General features: G+C 35.1%; 1 protein-coding gene across 2 annotated transcripts in view; it reads right to left on the bottom strand.

Moving 5' to 3' along the window:
* The window catches only part of GABRB2 (gamma-aminobutyric acid type A receptor beta2 subunit), a 238,096-nt gene that overhangs the window by 145,547 nt on the left and 66,170 nt on the right, over positions 1-26,379 (bottom strand). For both annotated transcript variants that reach the window (XM_029942911.1, XM_029942910.1), the window contains exon 5: positions 13,860-14,080. In XM_029942911.1, coding sequence (XP_029798771.1) covers positions 13,860-14,080 — 221 coding nt within the window. The remainder of the gene's footprint in view (positions 1-13,859; positions 14,081-26,379) is intronic.

Raw genomic sequence — 26,379 nt, 5'->3', positions numbered from 1 at the left:
GTCCTTGAGAATAACTCCACTCTCCACCAAATAAAGATCCCCTCATCACTTGGTGATAATTGATTGTGTAGAGATTAAGTAATTTAACAAGGATCCATGAACTAACCATTAGTGAATAATGTTAGTGAAGCAGTGATATATACAATGTTGTCACATACTAAGTGGGCTAAGAAATAGTTAGTTGGGGGTGGGGTGCAATGTTTCTCATTATCACACCATAAACCTCTTTTACATGGGCAGAAGACTGACCTTTGTCTCCCAAATATCTAACTTCCCACAGCAAAAATTCAACCATGGATTCTAGCCAAAAGGGCTAACATACTTATGATTTGGAGAAAACATTGTTCTGAGTAACATAAATGCTCCTTTTCTCCACATGGAAGTCAGCCTTCACTCCTCCCACTTCCTGCCTTGCCTCCTATCACAGAGAAAACTTACATGTGCACACACATATGCACACACACCCTGAAATACAAACAAGTAGTTCAAATAATATAATGACAGGTTCTATGCTAAACAAAGAGATATTTCTGTTCTGCAATCAATGAGAAAGTATACATATTTTAATAGTAAAATATTTGATAATCATAAATAAAAAAGAACATCTCCCTTGAACTCAGCCATAATGAATTTTTCGAGGTATGTGTCTGAAAAGCACTAGTTCTCATTAGAAAGTGTTTTCTCACTGACTCATTCTGTGGTAGAAGGCTAATATGGGTCATCTAAATTCCACATTTATACAATTCTCTTCACCCTCACATCTCTGTGTACCTTTTAAGATACCACAGGGACTGCAAATAATAAAGTAACATGAGAAAATACCACACCAATGGAAATTTCTATACAGTCATAGAAACTTGGGAAACTGAATTCATGACAAATGCTGGTCCTGTCTTTGTTTTCAGAATCATCCTCTTATCATCTGTCAAAACTGATGTCACCTCAAGTACCATCTCACTGCTAATGTAGTTCTTTCCACTAATAAAGAGGAATGCATACGGTATCTACTAGGTAGGACAATCAAATTTTTCACCTCATTAAAACATAATAATCTTTGATAATTGGGTTCTCCATGATACCGATCAGATTTTATGCTTCTCTTGCTTAATTTACCACAGAATGCAAATCCATTCTTTAAAAACATTAGATGTGATTTTGCCTGAGTTGCTTGCATTGAGACTGAATGATAAATCAGTTTGAAATAAGCCCCCAGAGACCACAGATCCCTTCTAACTGATATACAGAGTCAGGTAGTTACATTGATAAGACAGGAAGTGCTGTGGAGATACTCTTATTACTTATTCATTCTTGCAGACATTCATTCAACAAATTGTTTTGCCCTGATTCTTCTGAGATGGGCATTGTTTAAGGCTCTGGGATAACAGAAAGGAAATAAATAGAGGTGTCTGCTCTCATGAAGATTATCATTTAGTAGAACAAGGCCAATAAGAACAGTGTTAACAATAAACACTATTTTACTGTTTTTTTTTAATTTATTTAACTGTTTACTATTAGTATAGTGTTTATGAAAAATGCATTTAGTTGTAAAGCACACAAAATGCAGAAATGTGATAGAAAGGAAACAGAAATTTAGGGTAAAGAAGCATTATTTAATTTTCTTCCTGTGAGCATGTAAGTGTGTTCTGTCCTTAGGACCATTGTGCTTTTGTTCTAACTGGCGCACGCGTTCCTCAGATATCTGTCTGTTGGTCTTCATAAATAACATCTTGATTCAGATGTCACTCCTCAGATAGTACTCCACCCATCTGCTCCACCACTCTTATTTTTTTATTTTTTAAATTTACATCCAAGTTAGCCATCACTCTTTATCAGATCATTCTGTTTAATTTTCTTCATGGAATTTATCAGTTTGCAAGCCTCCTGTTTATTATTAAGTATCCTCTTTTTTTGCTGGTGGTTTATGTATTTCCTTTATTAAGTGAAGTTTCTAGAGTTAGGGACAATGTCTGGCTTATTCACTCGGGCACCCACTCCCCACCTAGAGCAATAAGAAGTGCTTGCTTGACAGCTGATTGGGTGGATCAATGCATAAATGAACTAAGGTTCAGAAATTCACTTGACTACAATGGCCTTGTTTCATTAAACACAAATTAAAACACTAGTATCTTCTCATGCTTCCTTTGGGTTCACTACACAGACATTCCTAACATTAGGTAGTCACAGTGAATAACAGCAATCAGCTATTATTCTAATGAAAATTCTGAGTAAATCTGTGTCAGCTCTGCTACCTCCTAGGCCATGCACTGGGCCATTGCTTGCATTAAACCTGTTAGGACATGAAGGGCATAAACTCTAGAGTCAAACAGCTTAAATTCTATTCCCAGACTTGACACTTGAAGTTGTGCTGCTTCAAACAAGTTACTGGATTTGTGTAGGCCTCAGTTTCCTCTCCTACAAAAATGGAATTATATGAACATCTGCCAGATGAGATTATTTGAGGGTTAGAAGGCACAACATATGCACAGTATATGATATACAGCATGTGCTTAATTGATTTTGATGGTTATAGTTATCTTGGTAACTACAGCAATAAAGAAGACCACGGTGATTATTTATTATCCACCTACCGTGTGCTGGCTATTTTACCTAAGTTACATTATTTAATTCTGATTATATTCCTGTGAGTTAAATGATATGATTTTCAATTTAAAGTTGTTAGGTAATTTTTAAAAAGCCACAAAATCTATATAAAAAAACAAACTCCAGGACCTGGCCCTCTTTTACTATCCTATCCTACTTTGCTCTTCATCTCACTAGTACGTTTTCTCATCCCACTAACCTCTGTTTTGAGACTCAATTTTTGGTTGTCTCGTGTGTCTTCATATGACAGTTCCTCAGTACCTAGCACAGTGTTGGAACCTAATAAGGATTTAACACCACCATTCCTTCTTGCCAAATATCATCGGGTATTAATCAAGACAGAAAATAGTAGGATAGGTCAAATGGCAATTAATCTTTACAAAGAAGTTAGTGTGTGCTGAGGACTCTACTAAATGCTTTACAAATATTTGTTCACTTAATCTCCCCAGTAATCCTATAAGGTGGGTACCCTAAAGCCCTGTATCTCTGATAAGGGAGCTGAATGTCAGAAAGATGAAGCACAGCTAATTTGATCCTTGGCAACACTGTTTTTCCTGTGTGCTGTGGCCTCACTATGCAGTGATAGAAAATGTCTCCTGGCATTTTGATGCCAGAAGTATTGGTCTTTATTCTGATTTTTTTCAGTTTCCCTTCGTTGTCAGACTATTACCGATGCTAAAATAAAAGGTCTACTTATTTTCTCTATTATGGCCAGTGAGAACAATCCAACATGGAATTGATATCTTCCTCTAAGGATTTATGGCCAGTTAGCATTGTGTTGCCTTTTATTCTGTCCATAAGAGTGCAGATAATGGGCGGCTTCTGAGAAGTGAAAGAGCTTGAGCATTTCTTAATATGGTGACTGTGACTTGAGTCTTTAAGCTATTACACTGGTTTGGTCTCCAAAGAGAAGGCTTGTTTTATTTGTGACTTCCAGAATAAAAAGGTAGGGATATGCTAGAAATTCTCTCTGACTAGCCATTTAGCAAACTGAGGCATTAAAATTGTCATTAACCCAAAGTACTTTAACAAAATACTGACGTGATATCCTCAGGCTACATAGCTTTATTATTTTTTTTCCTCTCCATGAGGAATAGGCTGAAAAATACCTCAGTGAAATAAATCTGTTTTACTTATGCCACAAAACAAATACAGATTTTCTTCAATGTACCTGGGACCTTCCTCAATAGTCTTATAGACAAATATACTTTTCTAGTTGTCTGAAAGTCAGAGGTATGACTAAGCTTAGTATTTTCTCTGCTCTCCCTTCCAGGATGAGTATTGATGGTAGAGTTAGGGTCAAGGATCTGAGTGTAAGAATGACATCTGTGAATCCTTGACATGAAAGTGTACAGGTTACTGGGGTAATCACTTCCCAGATTATGAACAATTCAGCTTCTTCAATCCAGCAGAAAAGCAGGACAGAATAACACTAGAGTGGCTTTCAGAGCCTCTAGGAGCCACTAAAGCTAGGTGGTCTCCCCACTTCTAGTAAGGTATTATATGTTTGGCTAATTGAGATTTAGCCTAATCTTGAAGTGACTGCTTTTTACTTGGTCTGCAACCAAACTCCACAATATTGCTGTATCATTCTGAAAAAGAAGAGAATTTCAAGATCCCTATATCCCAAATTCAAACTGTAGTACATATTGTCTTTCCTTGAACTTGAGGATTCAAAAACATGAAACAAAAATAACTTTTTGCAGCTAAATTATACAGTAGAAAATCCTCCAAGGATAAAGGATGAGAGTAGGGGTGATGATATTAAATTATTCCAGAGGGATATACTACATGTGCTGTATGTATGAAAAGGGCTACAGGGTAGCCCAAAACAATGCACAAATCCCCATTGTGGAGCCTATTTAAGACTGAGAAAGTCATATTCATTTATTTATGAATGACATCTAGGACAGTCTCACTAGGGGTAAGCTCCTTGTAGGAGCCTTGGAAATTTGGACTTCCATTCTTCTTCCCTCAGGATTTTCAGATACAATGGAATACTACATGGCAATGAGAAAGAATGAAATCTGGCCATTTGTAGCAATGTGGATGGAACTTGAAGGTGTTATGGTAAGTGAAAATAAGTCAGGAAGAGACTTATGTTTTCATTCATATATGAAACAGGAGAAACTTAAAAGAGGACCACGGGAGAAGGAAAGGGGGATAAATAGTTAAGGAGAGGTAGGGAGGCAAACCACAAAAGACTTAAATACTGAGAACAAACTGAGAGTTTACGGGGCTGGGGGAGAAGGGAAAAGGGGTAATGAGCATGAAGGAGGGCGTTTGTTGGGATGAGCACTGGGTGTTATATGTAAACTAACTTTACAATAAACTATAAAAGAAAAATAAATAAATAAATAAATGAATAAAACATAAAAGAAACAATTTTTCAGTATCTGTTTTCCTAAGAGTCTTTTGCATCCATCTACCTGGACAGATACTAGTTTTCTTGCAGAGTCTGAGGAAGTGACCAAGATCATGGGCTTTGAGTTCAGTTCTGAGCCTCAAACTAACCAGAAAGATATTTACTTTCCCAAAGCTTCAATATTCTCAACTATAAAATGGAAATGACAGTAGCCTCCTTCACAGCATTGTTTAATGCAGATAGTTCAGGGTATGACATACAGAAAGCACTTGACACACATTGCTACTATATTCCTACTACCACTACTACTACCATTAGTAGTAATTAAACAGGTGCTCATTTATATTTGACTTGAGAAGTCTTTGCCTAGTTAAAAATCTGACATGAGTTAACTCCTTACAAAGACTATCTAGTCTAACTGTATTTTGTTTATTTGCCAAGCAAGTTGCCAGTAGATGCTGCCAACACAATTCACTGATTTCATGAAATCAGAGTGTTACCAAAGTTACTCCAAACGTAATTAGAGAAGACTTTGATGCTGAGGACAACCTGAACTGCTTGAAGGTTAGAATTATGGAAGTCCCTTCTGTTCTTCAGTTCTAACATATGACAAATAGAAGAAAAAATCCTGTTGTTATGATATATATGTACACATACATATATACCTATGAGCTGATACATGTGCATTATTATACCTATAAATGTACATAAACACCTGTATACAAACATATATGTAACAGCTATAATTTCAATCATCCACTAGGAAATACTTTGTTTAAAATAAAATTAAAATAAATTAAATAAAAAAATAAAATAAGTTGAGTTAGATAATTAGATTAAATTAAGTTACATTAAATTAAAAAGTGAAGAACTGGCTTCTTTCCATGCTGAGAGTATTCTTGTGTCCCAGAGAGTTCACTCCCAGTGAAATCGGGAATATGCAAGTACTATCTTACAATGTGCTATATATAGCAATGCTGTATATAGATACATTCATGAGCCTGTGAATACTGTGGACCCAATGGTTTTAATGCTTCTTTCCTTTGCAGACAGGCCCAGTTCAATGGCACTCCTGTGGCTTCAATACAAGATGTGTGGGGCTGGATTTTGCCCTGCTTTGAAATCCCTGGATTCTCTGGTCATTGTTTTCTCTAGCAGTTATTTCACATCTTTGGTTTCAATGCTGCCACCTCTACAACTGTCATTTGACTGAAATCAGTGGACATGAAGGACATGAGGACAACTAGGGATCCATATAGCTGGCAGTGAATGAGACCCACTGACTACTGGAACATTAGGAATCAGTAACAGTTAAGAAGAAGATAGTGAGCAGACTTTCTTTCCTCTTTAAATGTTTTATCTAAAAGTCCAGCAAAATGTGGCAACACAGAGTCCCAGATTATTTCTTAGGGCTGCTAAATACACACTGCTTCCATGTCGCAAGTCCAAAGAATGGTGTGATCCTGATTCTATTCTTTTCAATTTGAAGTTGACTTACTTGCTGATGTTAAGTCAGAAAATGATGACTCCAAACAACCAAATGACTCCAGAAGCAGCAGCAGCAGTAATAACTAGCACTGGATTAGCAGTTAGGAGTCTGGTGTCTACTCTGTGCTTTGCCATTAACTGTGTGAATCTAGACATAGTCCCTTCCATCTCTGAACTTCCCTCTTCTCGTTCATAAAAAAAGGAGGTGAACTTGAAGATATCAGCTATTATTTCTAAATAGGGAAAATGAGGAGCAAGAAATCCCTTAAAAATTGTTTACAGCTCAGGGCATTTGGGTGGCTCAGTCGGTTAAGCATTCGACTCTTGATTTCAGTTCAGGTCATGATCTCACAAATCATGAAATTGAGCCCAGTATCACGCTCTGTGCGGACAGCAAAGAGCTTGCTCAGGATTCTCTCTCCCCTCCCACAGTCTCTTTGCCCTTCTCCTGCTTGCTCTCTCTATGTCTCTCCCTCTCTCCCTCAAAATAAGTAAATAATCATTTAAAAATTATTTATAGCTCTTTTGAGTGGATATATTCTATGATTACATGCATTCCCCCCACCCCCCCACAGAGTTAGAGGATGAAGATAAAGATGATTTTTTCTTCTTATGAGGATGAGAAAATCTAGAGAGCAGTGTGTCACACTCTGGCCATGAGGACTGATATTCTTAATAAAATTTCAGTTTTTCTGCTTGACTAAATGCAATCACTATTTCTATGAAAATGAATGAAAACATTTAGGAAATCTGAGTAAAACTTGATATTTTAATATTTGATAGGCTATGATTCAGTGAGGGATAGCTACGTGATTATTTGCTTGTTTAATATCCTGTGGTAAAACTTTAGAAATGTGGGAAGAAGACTAAATTAATAAAATCTTGCCTGTCTAAATTCATTACAAGCTAACATTATCCTTTGCCCTTTTCCCAATGACAGAACATACATAGCAGGAGGTGGTTGAATCGCCTTCTGCTTCCTGCTGAAATTTTCTTTAAGAATGTGAACCTTTAATCAGAAGTGACATGATTCTGATCTAATGTTTAATATGGGAGGTGTACAGACATATGAAGTCAAGGCCTCCCCCTCACACCAAAAGACAAACAGCTATTTTTAGATGGGTCAGCCATTATGGAAAGACTAAGCCATTCTTTCCATAAGAACTGGCCCAATAAAATCAGCATCAGTACATCTTCAGAGCCATCTATTTAACCAATAAGACTGCAAATTACAATTCGTAGCACAACTATAAGACTATAAATTGTGCCACAAATGGCTTTGCCTGTACTAAAATATTAAGTAAATTTTAAACAGTAGTCCTGAATTTCATAGCAACAACCACGTTTCACCTTATACCCAAACCATAAACTGTATCCTATATGAAATAAAGAAATATATCCCAAATATATCCTATAATGGCTAAAGAATGATGGTGAGGAGGGTCTTATTGACATGCGAACATGTTTATGATACATCCTTTGTCACAGAAAAAAAACTTCAAGTCACAAAATAGTATGGAAATGTAAATCTGCTTTTATAAAAAACTTCCTATAAGCTTGTTTACTAGAAAAGTATCTAGAAGACTACAGAGCAAAGTACAGATAGTGTTTATCTCTGGATGATAGAATTAAGAGTAATTTTATTTTGAGGTGCCTGGGTGGCTCAGTTGATTGAGCATCCAACTTCATGGTAATGATCTCGTGGTTGGTGAGTTTGAGCCCTGCATCTGGCTCTGCGTGGACAACTATCAGAGCCTAGGGCCTGCTTCAGATTCCGTGACTCCCTCTCTCTGCCCCTCCCCCACTTGAACTTTGTCTCTCTCTCTCAAAAGTAAATAAACATTAAAAAAAATTTTAGAGAAAGACTAATTTTATTTTCAAAACTGTATTTTCTAATTTTTAAATAATAAATATGTACCACTTCCTGATAGAAAGTCTTTTGTCTTATGTTTTTTGAAGTTTTTAATATTTGATTAAATGCTTATGACATAAATAATATGCAGTCCAATTTGGATTCAGATCTTAAGTTTTAATAAAAATATATATTAAAAACAGATGTCATCATTTGATAATTCAGGTTTTCTTGTATACCAGAATGTAAGGATTTTGGTTTTGATTTCTTAATCAGATATTTTCAAGGAGATAAATATAATTGCTAAGAAACTGAAATATCATGTTAAATGTTTATATATGCATAAAAGGTAGAAATATACATACCTATTATATATCATACATTAGAAAAATCATAGGAATATGGGATTTGGAGAGCTAGAATAAAATTTAGTAATCACTTACGCGAGTAACTGTAAGAACCATTAATTGCAAGACAAGGCCTCCTAATTTTCTGCTTAATGTAATTATTTGTTAACTTTTTGAAATCCAACAAATATCACCTATTGTAAATAAATAACAATCTAAATTCTATCTAACATTCTTTATAATGCCAACATCAGACTAAACCTAGTGTTTACCTGGCAGGGGTTTGCTGGATTCCCTAACAGAAATCCTATATTTTCTATATCATTTTTCCTTGAACTGTTCTGAAAATGACTTGATTGGGCCAATCTTATTTGAGAATAATATATAGTTAATCTGTTTGAGATATTTCCTTTGTAAATTGCTAGGAATTCTTCTGCCTCATCAACTGGAAAGTCATTTGTCACCAATTATCCAGCTGGTTTACTCCTGAGAAAATATTCTTCCTCCTCTAGCTATACCTCCTGACAGAAATCTCTAAATAGCATTGTTAAAGACAAGAGGTATTTGATCTTACAATCAAATTGGTGAAATTGAGCTATCAACCAGTCAAGAGTGAAGGTGAGAATCTATATTCAAAGATTTCATTATTCTTTAGCCACAAACTACAAATTTAAGTTTCAAAAAGGCATTATTCATAACTTTTGTTAATCATTCCTGTATTGCATAGGTCTTTAAATAAGCTGAGAAAATAGACACACATGATAGGACATCAGGGGAAGAAAAAAAAGACTTTTTAAAAGAAACTGCACAACACTTGATTAAATGAAAATTATTGAGTGCATGCTACAAATGAGGCATTGGTTTGGGGCTAGAAAGCAGCTTTTATTTACTCATTTTTTGGTGTTTATTTTGAGAGAGAGAGGAGAGAGAGAGAGAGAAACTAGTGGGGAAGGGGAAGAGAGAAGGAGAGACAGAATCCTAAGCAGGCTCTGCATCATCAGTGCAGAGCCAGATGCAGGGCTCAAACTCACCAATGGCAAAATCATGACCTAAGCCAAGATCAAAAGTCAGATGCTTAACCAACTGCAAGACCCACGTGCCCCCAGGGCAGCTTTTAAAGGCTGCCATGCCATCTGGGTCTCAAGCCAGGCATCCATTTTCCTTGCTTCAGATCTCATGCTGCCAATTGCAAAGGCTGGAGTTAACTGGCTCCACTAGACATCTTTTTAGTGGTTTCCTTTTACACTCTAGATCTGCCTGGGCTACGCTTTTCCCATTGTCTTCAGTCCACTTGCTCACTGCCACTCTTCTCATTCTACACCATAGACCTGATGTCCTACTTCGGTGAATTGCGAAAAGACGACTGGAGTGTAATTGTATAGTATAAAATGACTGCCTTGATATGCGAAGCCTCCCTTGCCCCAGCCTTCAAATCTCCCTACTTATTCATTATCCCTTACTTTGATATCCTATGTATTCACTAAAGAGTAGCTCTGAACACTTATTATCTACCAGTCACTATGCTACTCCAAATATATTTCATATTCTAGCCTGATGTTATATTATATATTCCTTTAGATTCATTAATTATTGACTTAGAGGATGACAGGTTGTAAAAACCCATATCATACTCATATCATCTGATTTACCCCTCTGTTTTATATATGAGGAAATTAAAACCCGGATAAGACACTCAAGGTTCAAAGAAAAATTTGTTATAAAAGTCCAAACTAAAACCTTGTTTCATTATCATTATGCTTTGTTAAGGAAGTTGGTTGCATTGTCCACTTATATCCATTTATGTGTCAGCATTAAAACTTTGTTCTCTGAACCTGTAATACCTTATCAACCTCTAATAATTATCGACCAGAAGAGCACTGGGATAATGGAGACTAAGATGTTAAGCTGTGCTTTTGGTGATGGGGAAACAGAAATCCAACTAGAATGAGAACTGTTAAAATCTAATCTATAACAGTACCATCCTCAAAGCTCCTGGTCTCCAAACACAACCTACCAGTTTGAGTGCACTCAGAGTTTCTGCTGTGTATAATCAGATGCAAAGGGATGCTCAGATGGGACAACTGATTTCATAAGGAGGTTATAAAGGTTTTAACAGAAGAGTTTTAACCATTCCTTTCTGGGTTATGGATTTACCTGGTTGTCTATGGTCATCAATTCCATCCTCTGAGCCACATAACCTTTGAGATATGCTAATCTCATTTTCAGACAGAGCTCCTGAAAGTCAATAACATGTATAGATGATTCCCCATCTCCAAGAGATCAAAATATAATTTCTTGACTACAGACTAAAATCTTGAATGATATTTCCTGGATATTAGAACCAGATATTCCTAGGTCTCTGACACATAACATTTTTCCTTTCCCAAATTTTATCATAAAATTTTTCAAACCTACAGAAAAATTGAAAGAGCAGCACAATGAACACCCATATACCAATGATAAAATTAAACAAGCATTAATCTTTTGCATACTACTTTCTCCTTTCTATGTTTTAATATCTGAACATTTCACTAAAGAAAATCCTACAAATGAAGTTTACTTAGGTCCTCTGAATGTTCTCCTCTCCATCTCCCTTGCCCCTGACAATGTGTATGGATCTCAGTGGGAGGGGAGTTTTAGGGTAAGTAGGAAAAGTGACTATATACAGTGGAATCAACCCTACCATGGTAATTTTAATTGAATTCCTTTTACTTATATATTGCAAATGAACCTCCTGGAGTTGAGAAGGGAGTATGTGATCTACATTAAACTTTTAGCCATGAAACAAATCTTTCTATTATTTATCAGTAAACACTGGAATAGGATACTTGTAAATTTCCTGAAAAACTTGTTATCAATTTCAAAGTCAGAATTAACAATACAAGTTAACTGACAGAACAATTACAATTCATGTGCCTCCTCCCTCTAGTGTTGTTAATTTCATGCAAGTTAGATGTGTTTGACATCCCTTGTTGAAAAAGGGGATAAGAGAATGACGATTTCCTGTTGTTGTGAGTTTGCATTACAGCAATGTCATAGAGTTGGTCTTAATAAGACTGAGCAATCATCAATGTTTTTGTCTGAGTATAGAATGATATAAAGAAGCCTTATTTATCATCTATATTGATCCTCTCTTTTCCTTCTCAATGCAATGACATCTTGAACGTTCATTTTCCTATCCATTCAACTTTGCATATGTGAATTCAGAATTAATTGACAACCTTTATTGAGCATATTTATGATGTAGATACTTTGTTAGTGCTGCTCCGTTTTCAAGGTGGGTGTTCCAAGAAAATGGGAAGAGCTCAGTGTAATTTCTGCATGATTACTGTGCAAATTAAGTGATTTGCTGGGCAAATGCCTCCAGCACTAGGTCTGGTGCTTTGCCAGAACTTGCCACTTGCCAGTCCTCCCCCTCATTTACTGCTGATGGGTAACATTATTTCTATGCCTCCTTCATTCTTCTTCAGGATTCTGAAGTGTGAATCCTTAAAAAGGATTAAACTTTTCATCCCCCATCTTCCCCACAGCCCACATGGTCACCCTCTCATCAAAGTCTTTGTAACACCTAATTTTTAAAAGTTTATTTATTTATTTTGAAAGAGAGAAAGAGAGAGAGAGAACAAGAATGAACAGGGGTGAAGCAGAGAGAGAGAAAGAGAGAAAGAGAGAATCCCAAGCAGTCTCCACGTTGGCAGCACAGAGCTCCAGTGGAGCAAACCATGAGATCATGACCTGAGCCGAAACCAAGAGTTGGATGCTTAACCAACTGAGTCACTTAAGCACCCCACACCAAATGTTTTATAGTTCATTCTAAGTGGTAAATTTAGCAATATGTATCTGCTAACATAGGTCTTTACATTAGCGCGTTCTAAGTCCACCATTTTGGTGGAATCTTTGTAGACACTGCCAGTCAATTTATCTCTCTGCTGTTTCTCTATTTTCTGACATGCATGTGAACATTGCCCATATCCGGTCCATCTTCTTACCTCTAATGGCTGACACAGAGTACAAACGTGCTCCCTTTGTGTCTCACCCTTACCCACTCTCCCTTGGTAGCCAAATGCCATTTTCTCTAAAATATGATCAACAAAGAAGCTAGTTCAAAAGCCCCTAAACAATGTGACTGTCAGGCACACTGAATATACCAGATAATGAAAACAAAACATAACACATAAGAAAAATGTGGAAGTGAGGAGCATCCCCATGTAGTGATTAAGAGCTGTGGCTATGAACTTGGATCTGAGTTTAAATCTCATCTCCACAGCTTACTATCTTTGTGATTTTAGGCAAGTTGTATCAGCCTCAGTCTCAATATTTGAAAATGAAAATCATAACCGTTACTAACTCATGAAGTTGTTGTAAGGATTAACTATGACAATGCATGGAAAGCATTGGTAGGTTAACTCAATATCTGATCATTAACCCGTTATAAATGGATAATACTATTATTGCTACCATCACAATTATAATAAGGCAACCACACATTATGTAAACCAGAATAGATCAGAGAAAATCAAACATTTCAGAATTTGGAGCTTCTTCCCAATAATGCAAAAGGAATCATTTATATTGTAATAATGTAATTTTTCAGGGTAAGATAGATACCTTTTTCGCTCCCATTTTCTTTCAGAAAACCACTTATTGCTTTTAATACAAAAATAAACTTTGAAAGAAGAAACTTTAGTTTGCAATTCACCCCCACTTACAGAGCAGAGCACCACCACTGTTTACTGACATAAAAGTTCATTATTAGTAAACATGAGACAGCAACTTTATTTATTTGCAAGTCTGATTACTCCTTGGAAGGTGAGAGGGCACGAAAAGCGTTCCTGTCATCAAAGAACCACACCCAATTCACGCAGCTTAGGAGAAATTTATGAAATTCAGGATTCATATTTTTTCCATTTTAATGAAACCCTATATCCCAGCTAGCTTGATTGTTTATCCTTAGTCCTTAAAGAAAGCAGCTTTAGGATCAGCAGCTGATGTTAGAAAACTAACATTCTAACTTATTCTAAGCTACGACTAAGTCCCTTTGTATACAGGCTCCCCTAAGCCCTCAGATATCTACTGGATAGGAGATTTAACTGCTTATCACAGAACTGAAGGAGGAATAAGGAAAACAGCACGATATTCCTCTCCAATAAAAATCAATAACAATTTCATTCAGGAAAAGTTCAATTTTGAAATGGACACTACAGACCTGAGGCCATAAAGAACAGTCCCATCTGGATGCAGGCGGATCATGCGGTTCTTGACAGTCACTCCATGCACAAATGACTTCTTATCATTCAGAAAGTAGGTATCGGGCACCCAGAGCTGGTCTGCCACTCTATTGTCCAGAGTCAAGTTTAAAGGTATTACATTATAGGACAGTCTCTTATCTCTCCAGGCTTGCTGAAAGTACATTGTCAAGGTATAATCCTGTGAATGTGAAAAGAAAGTGGTTATTTTGTACCCAAACAGACTTGGGAGACAGGCAAACACTTTAGCATTCATAAGAAAAGAAAATACATACAGCCACGCCCTAGAAATAAATACTATTCACATACAGGCAAGTATTAATTTATTAAGCCCATTCCTACTGAACACTTACTATGTGTCAGGCACCATGGTAGGCACTGTAGATACAGAAGTGAAGAGAGCATATCCCGGTAAAATTTATTATTATATTTTACCCAGGAAGAAAGATGGTAAAGAATAATTACTTAGTTTGTCAATGAGAATCCTAATCTATCTAATCAAGGTGGACTTCCCAGGAGAGGTCACATTACAGAGAAGATTTGTGTGGCTTCTCAGCTATCTAAACAGTATTAACTCAGTCAATATTTCATAAGAATTTTAATCCCAGGATACCAAATCATCAGATCAGGCTCTTAGCTTTGGGAAACAATGAATTGCTACTAAGTGAGCACTGGTCTTGGAGTCTCAGCTTTAGTATTTCTCAATTGTTTCCAGCATGTAAACTTCTTTTTGCCTAAGTTCCATTAACTATAAATGAGACTTCCAATACATAACTGATCGACACAGATTATGACAATTAAACGTGTAACTCAAATGCAATTTGTGAACTACAAATAGCTATATGTTACAAATAAAGCATTTACATATATATTGTGCATGTTTTATCCACTAGAAGCCTACAGGCACCATGTAATTGCTCTTGCAGCCTCATTTGAATGAATGACTTAATGAAAGACCAAATATTCATTGGAAAGGATAATTACCATTTTATTTTAAAATCGGTTCACAGTGCCCTACTATTAATCACCTCCACAACCTGAAAGCTAGCACAGTCTTAGGGCACAAACAGTGAATGAATGAATGAATATCCAATAAGGTACACCTATGGGATTTTTGCACCTATTTGTATATTTTTGTGGAAAAGATACACAACTCAATCTCTGAAGTCCTTGAATTTTTCCCACCCTTATTGAGATTTATACACCCTAATTTGGTTATTTAGAAATACATCTAGCAATTTATTATCCGTTAAGAACATTGAACAGTTTTAATAGGAAAAGTATAATCCGTCTGCAAAAAATTTAAACTTCTTTCCTTGTTTCACAAATATACAAGTTCTGATCTTATTCAGAAGTCAATATATGCTTGACATCTGAATGAGAAGTATAGAATCAACCTTCTATTTGAACAAAAGATACATTAATATCCTCAAGTTATATCAAATAATTATAGATGAAATTTCCTTTAGTGGATCACTTTAGTCAGTGCTCTGAACTTCTCTGAAGCACTCTGATTTTGTAAAAAATTAGAACGAGGATCTCTAAAATAGCTTCTTGATTTATAGTAAAAGCAACCTTGGACTTATGAATTACATAACTAGAAAACATGAAAAGGAACAGATACACTTTTTGCATGAGTCTATGTTATAGCCTAATATGTAGAACATAAAATAAGCAATTTGTATGGTGCTTAAGAGGTCACATTTTGTGATTTTCAATTCTTAAAGATAAAATTGAGTATTGCATAATTATCTCTATTAGAAGATAAAGCTCTTTATGCTTCTTTCATAATAAATCTTGTTGAGAATTAGACAAGATAATGCTATTTGGAAGGTGCTCAGTCAGCTGAGATGCATTTGGACACACACTGTATTCTCTTTTGGGCTAAATAAAGGGTACTATTCTGAAATTCAGTGTCATGTGCTAATTCCTGTTAATTGTCAGCAAGGCAAAGCCTGCTAAGAAATGCACCCAGATAGACCCTAGTAATTTTGCTGTCACATCAATTTTCATTTCATTTCTTTTAAAAAAAAATTTATGTCTTTATTTTGAGAGACAGAAAGTGAGTCAGGGAGGGGCAGAGAGAGAGGGATCTGTGGACACAGAGCCTACTGCGGGGCTTGAACCAACAACTGTGAGATCATGACCTGAGCTGAAGTCAGACGTTTAACAGACTGAGCTACCCGGGCACCCCTTCATTTATTTTCAAATGACACATCATAGTACTGTCAAGAATAGATGAAACTCCTGAATCTAAATACATGTTATTGGACTTAAGAAGAAAGAGTTGTTCTGTGTCCTCTCCTAAGCCTTTACCCACCCAAAATAAGTGAACTTTCACATAAAAAAGTATATCCTTTACATTTAATAACCCTACATTTTGAAAACTGTCTCACAATTGGTTTATTCAAACTGAAAAAAAATTTAAATACCACTCAAAAACAAAAACCAAAAACAAACCATTTCTTAATGTTCCTTAATCCATGGCATCACCATGCAAGAAGGATTTAGATAATCACAACCAAAACCAATTGACTTTGAATGCTGAACAACATGTAGAAAGCCCACTACAGACTCTCTCTCCCACTAAATATACTGGACTAAATCACAACTAAATATACTGGAAAGAATAAAAATAAATAAATAAATAAAGCTACCAAAGGACTATGCAAAGTAAGAAGAGTATGCAGTCTGTGGAGGGAATCAAAATGTGAAGAAAGACCATTCCAATGGTGAGTTTATTGGTTTATTGTTTGTTTTATTTTTTCCCTCTTTTATCTCATTAAATGCACACACACACACACACACACACACAGAGCCCAAAATATAAATAAATGGAGAGATATACCATGTTTTCAGATTTGAAAAGTATTGTTAAGATGTCAATTCTCAGGAAACTGATTTATAGATAAAATTTGATCCCAACCAATATATGAGCAGGATTTTTCATAGATATGCACAAGCTGATTCTAAAATTTATATAGAAAGCAAAGAAATGAGAATAGATGAAACAATTTTTAAAGGAAAGAACGAAGTTGGAGAACTTACTATCTCATTTCAAGACTTACTATTAAGGAAACCAAGGGTGCTACTGTACTACTGATAGAAACATAGATCGATAAAATAGAAGAATCTAAAAATAAATCCACCCAAATATGCTTAATAATTTCTCACACAGATGCAAAGACAACAGGTTGGAGGAAGAATAAACTTTTAAAAATCACTGTGGATTAACAGGAACATCTACATATAGATAAATAAATAAGAACCTCACCCATACTTTATACCTTACATAAAATCAACTCAAAATTGGGCACAGACTTAAATGTAAAATATAAAACTATAAAACTAGGAGAAGAAAACATAAGAGAAATTCTCTGTGACTCTGAGTTAAGCAAAGACTTTGATACAAACTCAAAAGCACAAGTAATAAAACAAAATGCTGATAAACTAGACCCCAACAAAATTTAAAAGATATGTTCCATGAAAAACACTATTCATAGAGTAAAAAGACAAATCACATATTGGGAGAAGATATTTGCAAATCACATATCTGACAATGGACAGGTATGCAGAAGTATAACTGCATAAAGAATTCTCAAAAATGAAGATACATAGAGGATAAATAAGCATGTGAAGTGATGCAAAACATCATTAGTCATCATGGAAAATCAAATTAAAAACTAAAATGCAATCCTACTACATATCCATTAGGAAAGCAAAAATAAAAACATCAAAAGAATGCCAATTCCAAATGATGATGAGGATGCAGAGCAACTAAAAATTTTACATACTGCAGATGGGAATACAAATTATCAGCCATGTAGACAACAGTTGGACAGTTTCTTATAAAGTTAACATACATTTCACAAGTGACCTAGTAATCTTACTCCTGTGTACAAATATTTACAGCAGCTCTATATTAATTGTCAAAACTGAAAGCCATCTGGATGAATGCTCTTAAGCAGATGAAGAGATAAGCAAACTGCTACATCCATGAAACAGAATACAACTCAGTAATAAGAAAGAAGAAACTTTCCATATATGGAACATCATGCATGTTTTTCAAAAAATAGAATGTAAGTAAAAGAAGCCAGATTCAAAAGGATGCTTATTATATGATGCCATTTATACAACATTCTATAAAAGGTAAAACTTTGGGACAAAGAACAGATTAGTAGTTCCCTGGAATATAAAGCAGGGGAGAGGTTGACTACAAAGGCCAGCATGAAGGAATGATGTGGGGTGACAGAACTGCCCTGCATCCTGATTGCAGTTGTGGTTACATGACCAGGCATTTGTCAAAACTCATAGAATTGTACACCAGAACAAGTGCATTTTTATACAGGTAAATTTTAAAAACATAAATTTAAAACTGCTTAAAAATCATGGTCTGTGAACACACAGGTTCATATCCTACAACTTTTCGGTTCCTCTGTTGTGACCTTGGGTGAATCATCTCATGTTTCTGTACCTGCTTTCTTCTCAGAAGAACAACTTCAAAGTTAATTAACTTAGAAGGTGCAGTAAACAAAGCTAAGAAATTGGAGTAAATTTCTTTGACATCTGTGGGGAAAAAACAGACTAATGCTACAAAATAGGTCTCTGTGCATACTCGGGGACAAACAGCCCCATCAGGATGGCCTGACAAGAGTCCCACTAAATGGGTATAGGCTTACAATTCCTCATTGGTACAATGAGGCAGTGGGACTACACAGTCCCCAAGGCTGCTTCTAGAAATAAAATAATTCCATTCTGAAAAATCCTTTGCTGACTGTGTTTAAACACATGTTGTCACTTTAAAATCCCTAAATGTCTAAACATTTCTTATATTTGCTTTTTGCTATTTTTGTAATTTGTTTTATAATACCATGATTCAAACTTTACCTGTTTCTTTGATTTAGTCTTCTGGAAAATTTATAGTACGGAACAATTTGTGTATTTCTTATCTGTTTTAAGTTTATTATTTTGTGAATTGCTCATTCATGCTTTTTGAACATTTTTTCTGCTTGAGTGTTACCTCCTGCTATTGGATATTTTGAGATAAATATACAGATATAGATACAGATATATGATATAGATATAAAGTGTTCTTATTTTGCTTACTTTTAAATTTCATTTTATACTTATTTTAATTTTATATTTTTAAACACAATAGTACAGAGAGTTTCATACTGCTCCCTCTAAAATTAGCATTTTGCAAAACCATAGGACAATATCATACTAGGATATTGACATTAACGCAATACTATTAAGTAAACTACAGATCTTATTAGAATAGCACCGATTTATTCACTAAGGACCTTTTACTGTTCCAGGATCCAATCCAAGATACCACCTTACACTTAGTTTTTGTGCTCTCTAGACTCCTTCAATCTGTGACAATTCCTCTTTGATGATGTTAATGCTTTTGAAGAGTACTGGCCAGTTGTTTTGTTAAATTTCTCTCAGTTTGGTTTTGTCTGATGAGTGCTCAATGCTTAGATTATCCAAACAGTCTGGGCAAGAATATTGTCAAAGAAGCATTGTATTCATCATATAAGGGGTACATGATGTCAGTATATCTCATTATTGGTAATATTAATCTTGAACAGTAAATTAAGCTTGTATTTACCAGGATTCTATACTGTGAAGTTACTATTTTACTTTGTAATTAATAAACATCTTGGGGTAGATGCTTTAGAACTGTGAAACTAGAAAGATTATTAGGCTGAACTTGATAATCGTTATGTGCCTCTCCCCCTTCTTTTTGCATGCTTTCCAAATTTCTATTCTCTTCATTCTCCTCAACTTGAATTGTTGTACTTAGTCTGTTGACAATGCTTAACTATTAATAAGACAAACCAAAAGAAGTAAATAACAACATAGCCATTCCATATGTTTTATTATAAAATAATAAGAACTATCTTCTTAAGGATTATTTTCTTAAGGTAGTACTACCCACTTAAGGTAGTACTACTTAACGTAGTATCTACCTACTACTTTCACAAACTGGTGGCATTTTTCTGAATCCTGCTCCCAGATAGGGACTTTCACTCTGGATATATGGTATATGGCATATTATCCTTATGCAAGTCTCAGGCCTGAAAAATGCACTATGTGTTCTATATTCACATATGGACCTGAATCACTACTCACCTACAAACTTCAGCATTCTCTCTACCCTCATTTATCTCTATGGTTTTCCATACGCTTTTTTTTTCTTCTCTTGGAGACTTCACCCTTTCTTTTCTTTTTTTTCATTTTATTTTTTAATAGTTTATTGTTAAATTGGTTTCCATATAACACCCAGTACTCCTCCCCACCCTTTCTAATCAATGGACCCTTTCCTCTTTCAGAGCATGGCCATGTATGTGTGAAGAATTTACATATAATTACATCATTTTCCATATCTTTATATTCCTTTCCTTATTTTTCTGTTTGGGGAAAAGATGGTGGGGTAAGAGGTTGGTTTCACATGTGTTTAGTCTGCCATCTGAGGACATAAGGGCATCTAATTATTTTTCAATGATCAGGGTTTAAGGCTTATTTTCATCAGTAATATTGTATGGGTTGTTCAGTTTGCTTTACTTATTGGAACGAAATTCTCTAAGCTTTCACAATAACTATGCTAATGTGCTAAAATCTTGAACTTTGTTGCTTTATCTTATGTCTTGAGATCTTCCAGATAATAGTTTTGCCTCCAAAATTAGATATTTTCAGAGAAAGATCCCATTCCCTCTACTTAGGCTTTTACATTTTAAAGGAAAATAAAATTTTAGCTTTATCTTAATTACCTCTTGCTGAAATAAACAACTGTGTCCAATACATTATCATCTATTATTTCCTTTAATACAATATTCTAGTTCAAAATTGAGATTTTGGACTAAGAATCTGAGTTTCTGGGTTTTGTAAGATACAGCTAATGTTTTTAAGGCAGTAAAATCTGTGATTTAGGAACAGTTAATTTAAGTTTAATTTCATTTAAATATAATGCGAAATCTATGTCCATAAAACTCCATGATAGTTTGTTAGACACAGCACATTTATCACGTTTACTATCACTCAGGGAATAGTATTTTAATTTGGGGCATGTTTAGAGAAATGTTTCATTGTTTCTGTTTGGAATTTACACTTAAAAAATATGACACACAAAGTTAAATCCAATGGGTAGTATGCCAAAGTATTCCCCTAATTAAAAACATCTGTTTTTTCCTCGTCATGAAAGAAAACACATTGCATCTGTCCTAGAAAGTATCACTTAAATAAATACCATAGGAAGACACTGTAAGTACATAGTAAGTGCATTCTCAACATCTTAAGCTGGTCAGCTCCTTGAGAGCAAAGAATGCTTCTTATACCTGTATATATTGCCAATATTGTGCATACTTTCCAGTACATGGTAGAACTATTATTGCTTGTTAAATGGTACATATTTGTATGCAAATTTGGGAATATGTACAGAGGTCTAATTGTGCATACCCTTTGCTCTGATATTTACTTTCTTGGCAACACTTGTAGTAAATAATTAAGCTGTGTATTTTGACACCTTTATCTACAAATATTACAAGTCTCTTACTTTTGTGTCTCAAATACTAACATTCTAGTTTAAATCACCATGATTTGTGAGCGACTGTAATGCCACTGGTACTGTCTCCTTGCTTATAACCCTTGTCTTCACAGTGTAGTTAAAACATAAAGCAATTAATGTCTACCTTGGTTAATATTGTCCAGATGCTTTTCAATGCACTTAGAGTTAAACCCAGACTTACCTCCATGACCTTTAAGGTACTACATGACCTGGACTCTGCACATCTCTCTAATCTCACCTTCTACAACCTTTTTTTTCCCCTCACCTCAACTCACTAAGCCCATTCACTAAGTCTTTTCTTTGTCTTACAAATATCCCAAGTTCCTTCAGCCTTACGAATTCTCTCTTAACAACTCACTAGCTGGAGAACCTATGTGCCTGAGCATAGTAGGCTCTTCTGTGAGACTCAGAGCTCAACTCAAAGAAGGCCCTTCCCCGATCATCTTACTCACAACCCCAGTAGTCCTATCTCATCCCTCATTTTTATTGTGTTTATAGCACTGATCATTTTTTCAAATAGTCATATTTATTTATTGGCTTACTTTCTTTTTCATTTCTCCCAAGTAGAAGGTACATGCCATGAAAATATGAAGCTTTCTTGAGCTTTTTTATCACTATATTCTCATGTCTAAAAGAGAGTGTAGCATAAAGTAACAATATAATAACTATCTATTGAAAGATGTGAAAGACTGAAGGAAAGACAATGCATAGACATTTATCTCCCGAAATGCTTTCTGTTGTATTAAATACACACACACACACACACACACACACACCATCAGCATGAAACTGAACAAATACAATATAGTATAAATATATAATGGAATATATCCTAGAACTAAAATAACATTGTAAAACTACTGACATGAATAGATGTTCTCAACATATTATTATATATTATTGCTTTTTAAATAATACTGCAAAACAATATGGATATGAATGATTCCATTTAAAAATATATAAGTATATATTGGAAAAAAGATGTCTGAAAATATAAATATTAACAGTGGTATCTCTGTCTGGTGAGATGACAAGAGATTTTTAATTCCTTTTATAATCTATATTATTTTGTTTTATAAATATAAATTACTTCTCAACAAAAACTATATAAACAAATAATTCCTTGTTGAGTTATATTATAAAAAAAAGGGCCTAATATTAAAAATATGTCTTTACTCTCTGCATATGTTAGAGCTCAGCATAAAGGAAAGGGTCATAAATGAAAAATCCTCAGCCTTTTGGCTTGTTATTAACAAAACACACATCTCCTTTGTATTGATCAAGGGATTTTAACTAGAATCACACAAGAAGTAAGACTGTTAGTGGCAAATTGCTTTTCCATAGCAGGGAAATTCACATGCAAGCTACCATTGAGAGGTGAATATCCATCCCTAATTTTCCTCTTAAATATCGAAAAAGAGATCCCAGAATCTTCCTCTGACACTAACATCAGTCTTATTTATACAGACCATTAGGAAATTTTTTTTTCTAATGTAAAGTCTTCAAATCTGTTTCTTATTTCGTAAACAGAGGATGTGAACACACACAGCACCTTCTTATACTGCAATGGAAGTTTGAAATCAATGAATTCTTTCAGAAAGCTTTCCACAAGACTATGTTGCTTATAAAGTCCAATCTCCACAGTTGGTCCGAGGGTTGTGGGTTATCGTTAAGCTGATTAACAATCTCCTTATATGCTCTTTAAGGTCTGTTCTACTCACTTCACCACTCTGCATCTCTGTTTGCTTGAATGAACTGAAATAAGAGCATCAGAGATTTCAGAATTTGAGCTGCAGATGTTCTAGGATTCTGTCACTCCACTGATCTTCAACTAATCACTCTCCTCAATTTTTTATTGGAACTAAACATTTTTACTTCTCCGACACATCTGTACATTCAATTTCGCTTATTTTTTCCCCATGCCTTTCCTTCTCTGCTTTCCCAAATTCAACCCATTCTCTCAGCATTTATGAGGACTTCTGACTTCTCTCTCTGTCATCATCCATGCTCATCCTCTGAACCTTTTGATGCAGAAGTCTGTAGCACCCTAAGCATCATTGAATTGAACTATTATCTTTTGTAATGTTATTTAGAGGAGGGGAGTAACCTCCCCAATGAAACTGTACTGTGTTCTCCGAAGTCAAAAATCATGCTGTCATTTCTTTACAAAGTGACCTGAGCATCCTGTCTTTAACATAGTCGGCTCTTTATTTATTCACAGACACACAGAAGCTTGTTCTCACTTATTGATTTGTCCTTATGGGTTTCCAATTTTGATTGTTCAAACCTCCTTATTAATCATTACTCCTGTATCTCCCAAGGAATTTGATCTCCACACCCACTGGCATTTGAGAGTGAGTTTTCTTTCTATCCTTTCCCACATGTCTCCAACACCCTCAGAGCTACTGGTTCTTTCAGTTTTTCATAGCTTTTAGAATGCTACTAGCAAAGTCCCATGGGCTAAGAATGAGGATTTCTGAAGGACACAATTATCTATCCAAAGCAGAAAGAACTCAGAGAGAAATACAAATATTCCCACAAAGCCCTTTCCACATTCCTAGTTCTTTAAAATCCTCTCTGTCTTCCACATCTGAGCCCACAAATTGCTGATCCAATTATAGGTCATGGCAATATTTCCACATTTGCCACCTCCTAAACTAGAATGTAATGGAGTAAAACTCAGCCCCCACTTAATAGAAGCCATCACACCAGATGTTCAATTGCAACATTTCAGAAGAAACACATGGCTTCAGCTCTGACTAATTGCTAGAGACACATTCGGGACATGAGAGCTGTACCTAAGATCACCCATAAGGGAAATCTAAGTTCAGAAGTGACTGATTTATTTTCTTGTATGTGAAACTAAAATGCACATGGTCAAGACAATGAGCTTTTCCACAATTTTGCTTAGTTCACTTTGCATTTTACTACACGCTAACCTTCTCAGTGATAATGAGACTAATTCCAAGGATAGTTAAAAAACTGAGCTAGTAAAACTCATTATCTCTGTCCCTATCTTAATTTATAATGCACCCTTGGTAGGGAACTCGGTTCTTCTGAGATAATCAACATCAAAATTACACTTTATATATATGATTTGTTCCTTTATCATTTTGTGCTTTTTTTCTTACTCTAAGTTTATATTAGATTGCTTTATTTTGCCATCTAATTAGTCTTTCCCCAACTCTAATACCTAACACTGGCCCTAATCTAACACTTTTTACATGCATTATTTCATTAATCATCACAACAGACCTATGGGGCATATACCAGATGGATTTACCATTTACTAGCTGCTGTGAGATTATGGGGATGCTACCTCACCTCCCTGAGACATCATGCTCTGAAAAACAAAGTATCTTACTATTAGAAAGTAAGTTCCCCCAAGGAAAGTTATAAGTAGAATGCCTGCCTCATATTAAGTGTTCTATAAACATTTGCTGTTACTATTATTATTATTTTCATTATCTCCATTTTCTAGGTGATGCATCTGAAACATGGAGATGTGAGTCACTTTTCCAATGTCACTCAGTCAATAATTTTCTAAGTCATGATTTGACTAGGGAAACATCTGACCATGGAGCCCATGTTTTTAGTACTATATTGAGCTGCCTATAAAACACTGACCTTGCTGTCAGTTTTGAGACTGATTTGTCACTTCCCAACATTGTTTCTTTTTTCCTGCACCTCTTCCAAAAAGTGAGGGATGAAATTATCTATTTTATCTATCTATCTATCTATCTATCTATCCATCTATCTACAAAGCCACAAACAACAACAACAAAACTAACATCATTATGAGCATACATAAATTATTCCCTGAGTATTATCTGGGATTTGAATACTAAAGTTGTATATATAGGCACATATTACTGAATAGACACTTAATTTTACACAAAAGATGACTGCATCAATTCACTTTGATCCTGCAGAATGACAAAAATGGTTTTGTTTTTGGCAGAGTACACATCTTAATGCTGAAAAGCCCACAGTATTCAGAGGGACTGTAAGGTACTACCTGTGGTAATGCACCTATTCAGAAATAACTCAATTGGAAAGAGTTTCAGCAAACTAAAACATGTCTTGGATTCATACAATTTCAGGAAGTGTTTTTCAGTAGGATGGTGGCAATTATTACCTAACAGATCCTGAATAGCCAAAACAATCTTTAAAAATTAATGCAAGGTAGATGGTCTCATAACTCCTAATTTCAAAATTTATTATAAAGCTACCCTAATCTAAACAGTGGGCTACTGGTATAAAGACAGCCATATAGGTCAATGGAGTAGAATGGAAAGTCCAGAAAAAAAACCCTTGTGTGTATGAAAAATTATCTTCAACAGAGTGCCAAGACTACTCAAAGGAAAAGAGATAGCAGTCTTTTTAACAAATGATGTTGGAAAAAGTGGATATCAACATGTAAAAGAATGAAGTTGGACCCTTACCTTACACACACATATAAAAATAGATTAAAGACTTAAATATAAGATAGAAAACTGTAAAAGTACTAGGAGAAAAGACAGAGAAAAATCTTCCTGACATGAATTTGTCAATGATTTCTTGGATATAACAACAAAATCACTAGCAACAAAAGTGAAAATACACAAATGAGACTATAGGAATTTAAAAATCATCTGTAGTTAAAGGACACAATTAATAAAATGAAAAGATAACCTATGGAATGGAGGAAATATTTGCAAATCATCTATCTGACAAGAGGTTGATACCCTGAATATATAAAGAACTCCTACAACTCAAAAATAAGTTATAATGAGAAAAATAATCCGGCCAAAACATGGGCAAAGAGCTTGAAAAGGCATGTCTCCAAAAATGACACTCAAATGTACAATAATCATAATGAAAAGATGCTGAATATCACTTATCATTACAGAATGTAGATTAAAACCACA

The sequence above is a fragment of the Suricata suricatta genome, chromosome 6 (genome assembly GCF_006229205.1).
Source record: "Suricata suricatta isolate VVHF042 chromosome 6, meerkat_22Aug2017_6uvM2_HiC, whole genome shotgun sequence".
Lineage (NCBI taxonomy): Eukaryota > Metazoa > Chordata > Mammalia > Carnivora > Herpestidae > Suricata > Suricata suricatta.
This window is presented reverse-complemented; position numbering and strand designations above follow the sequence as displayed.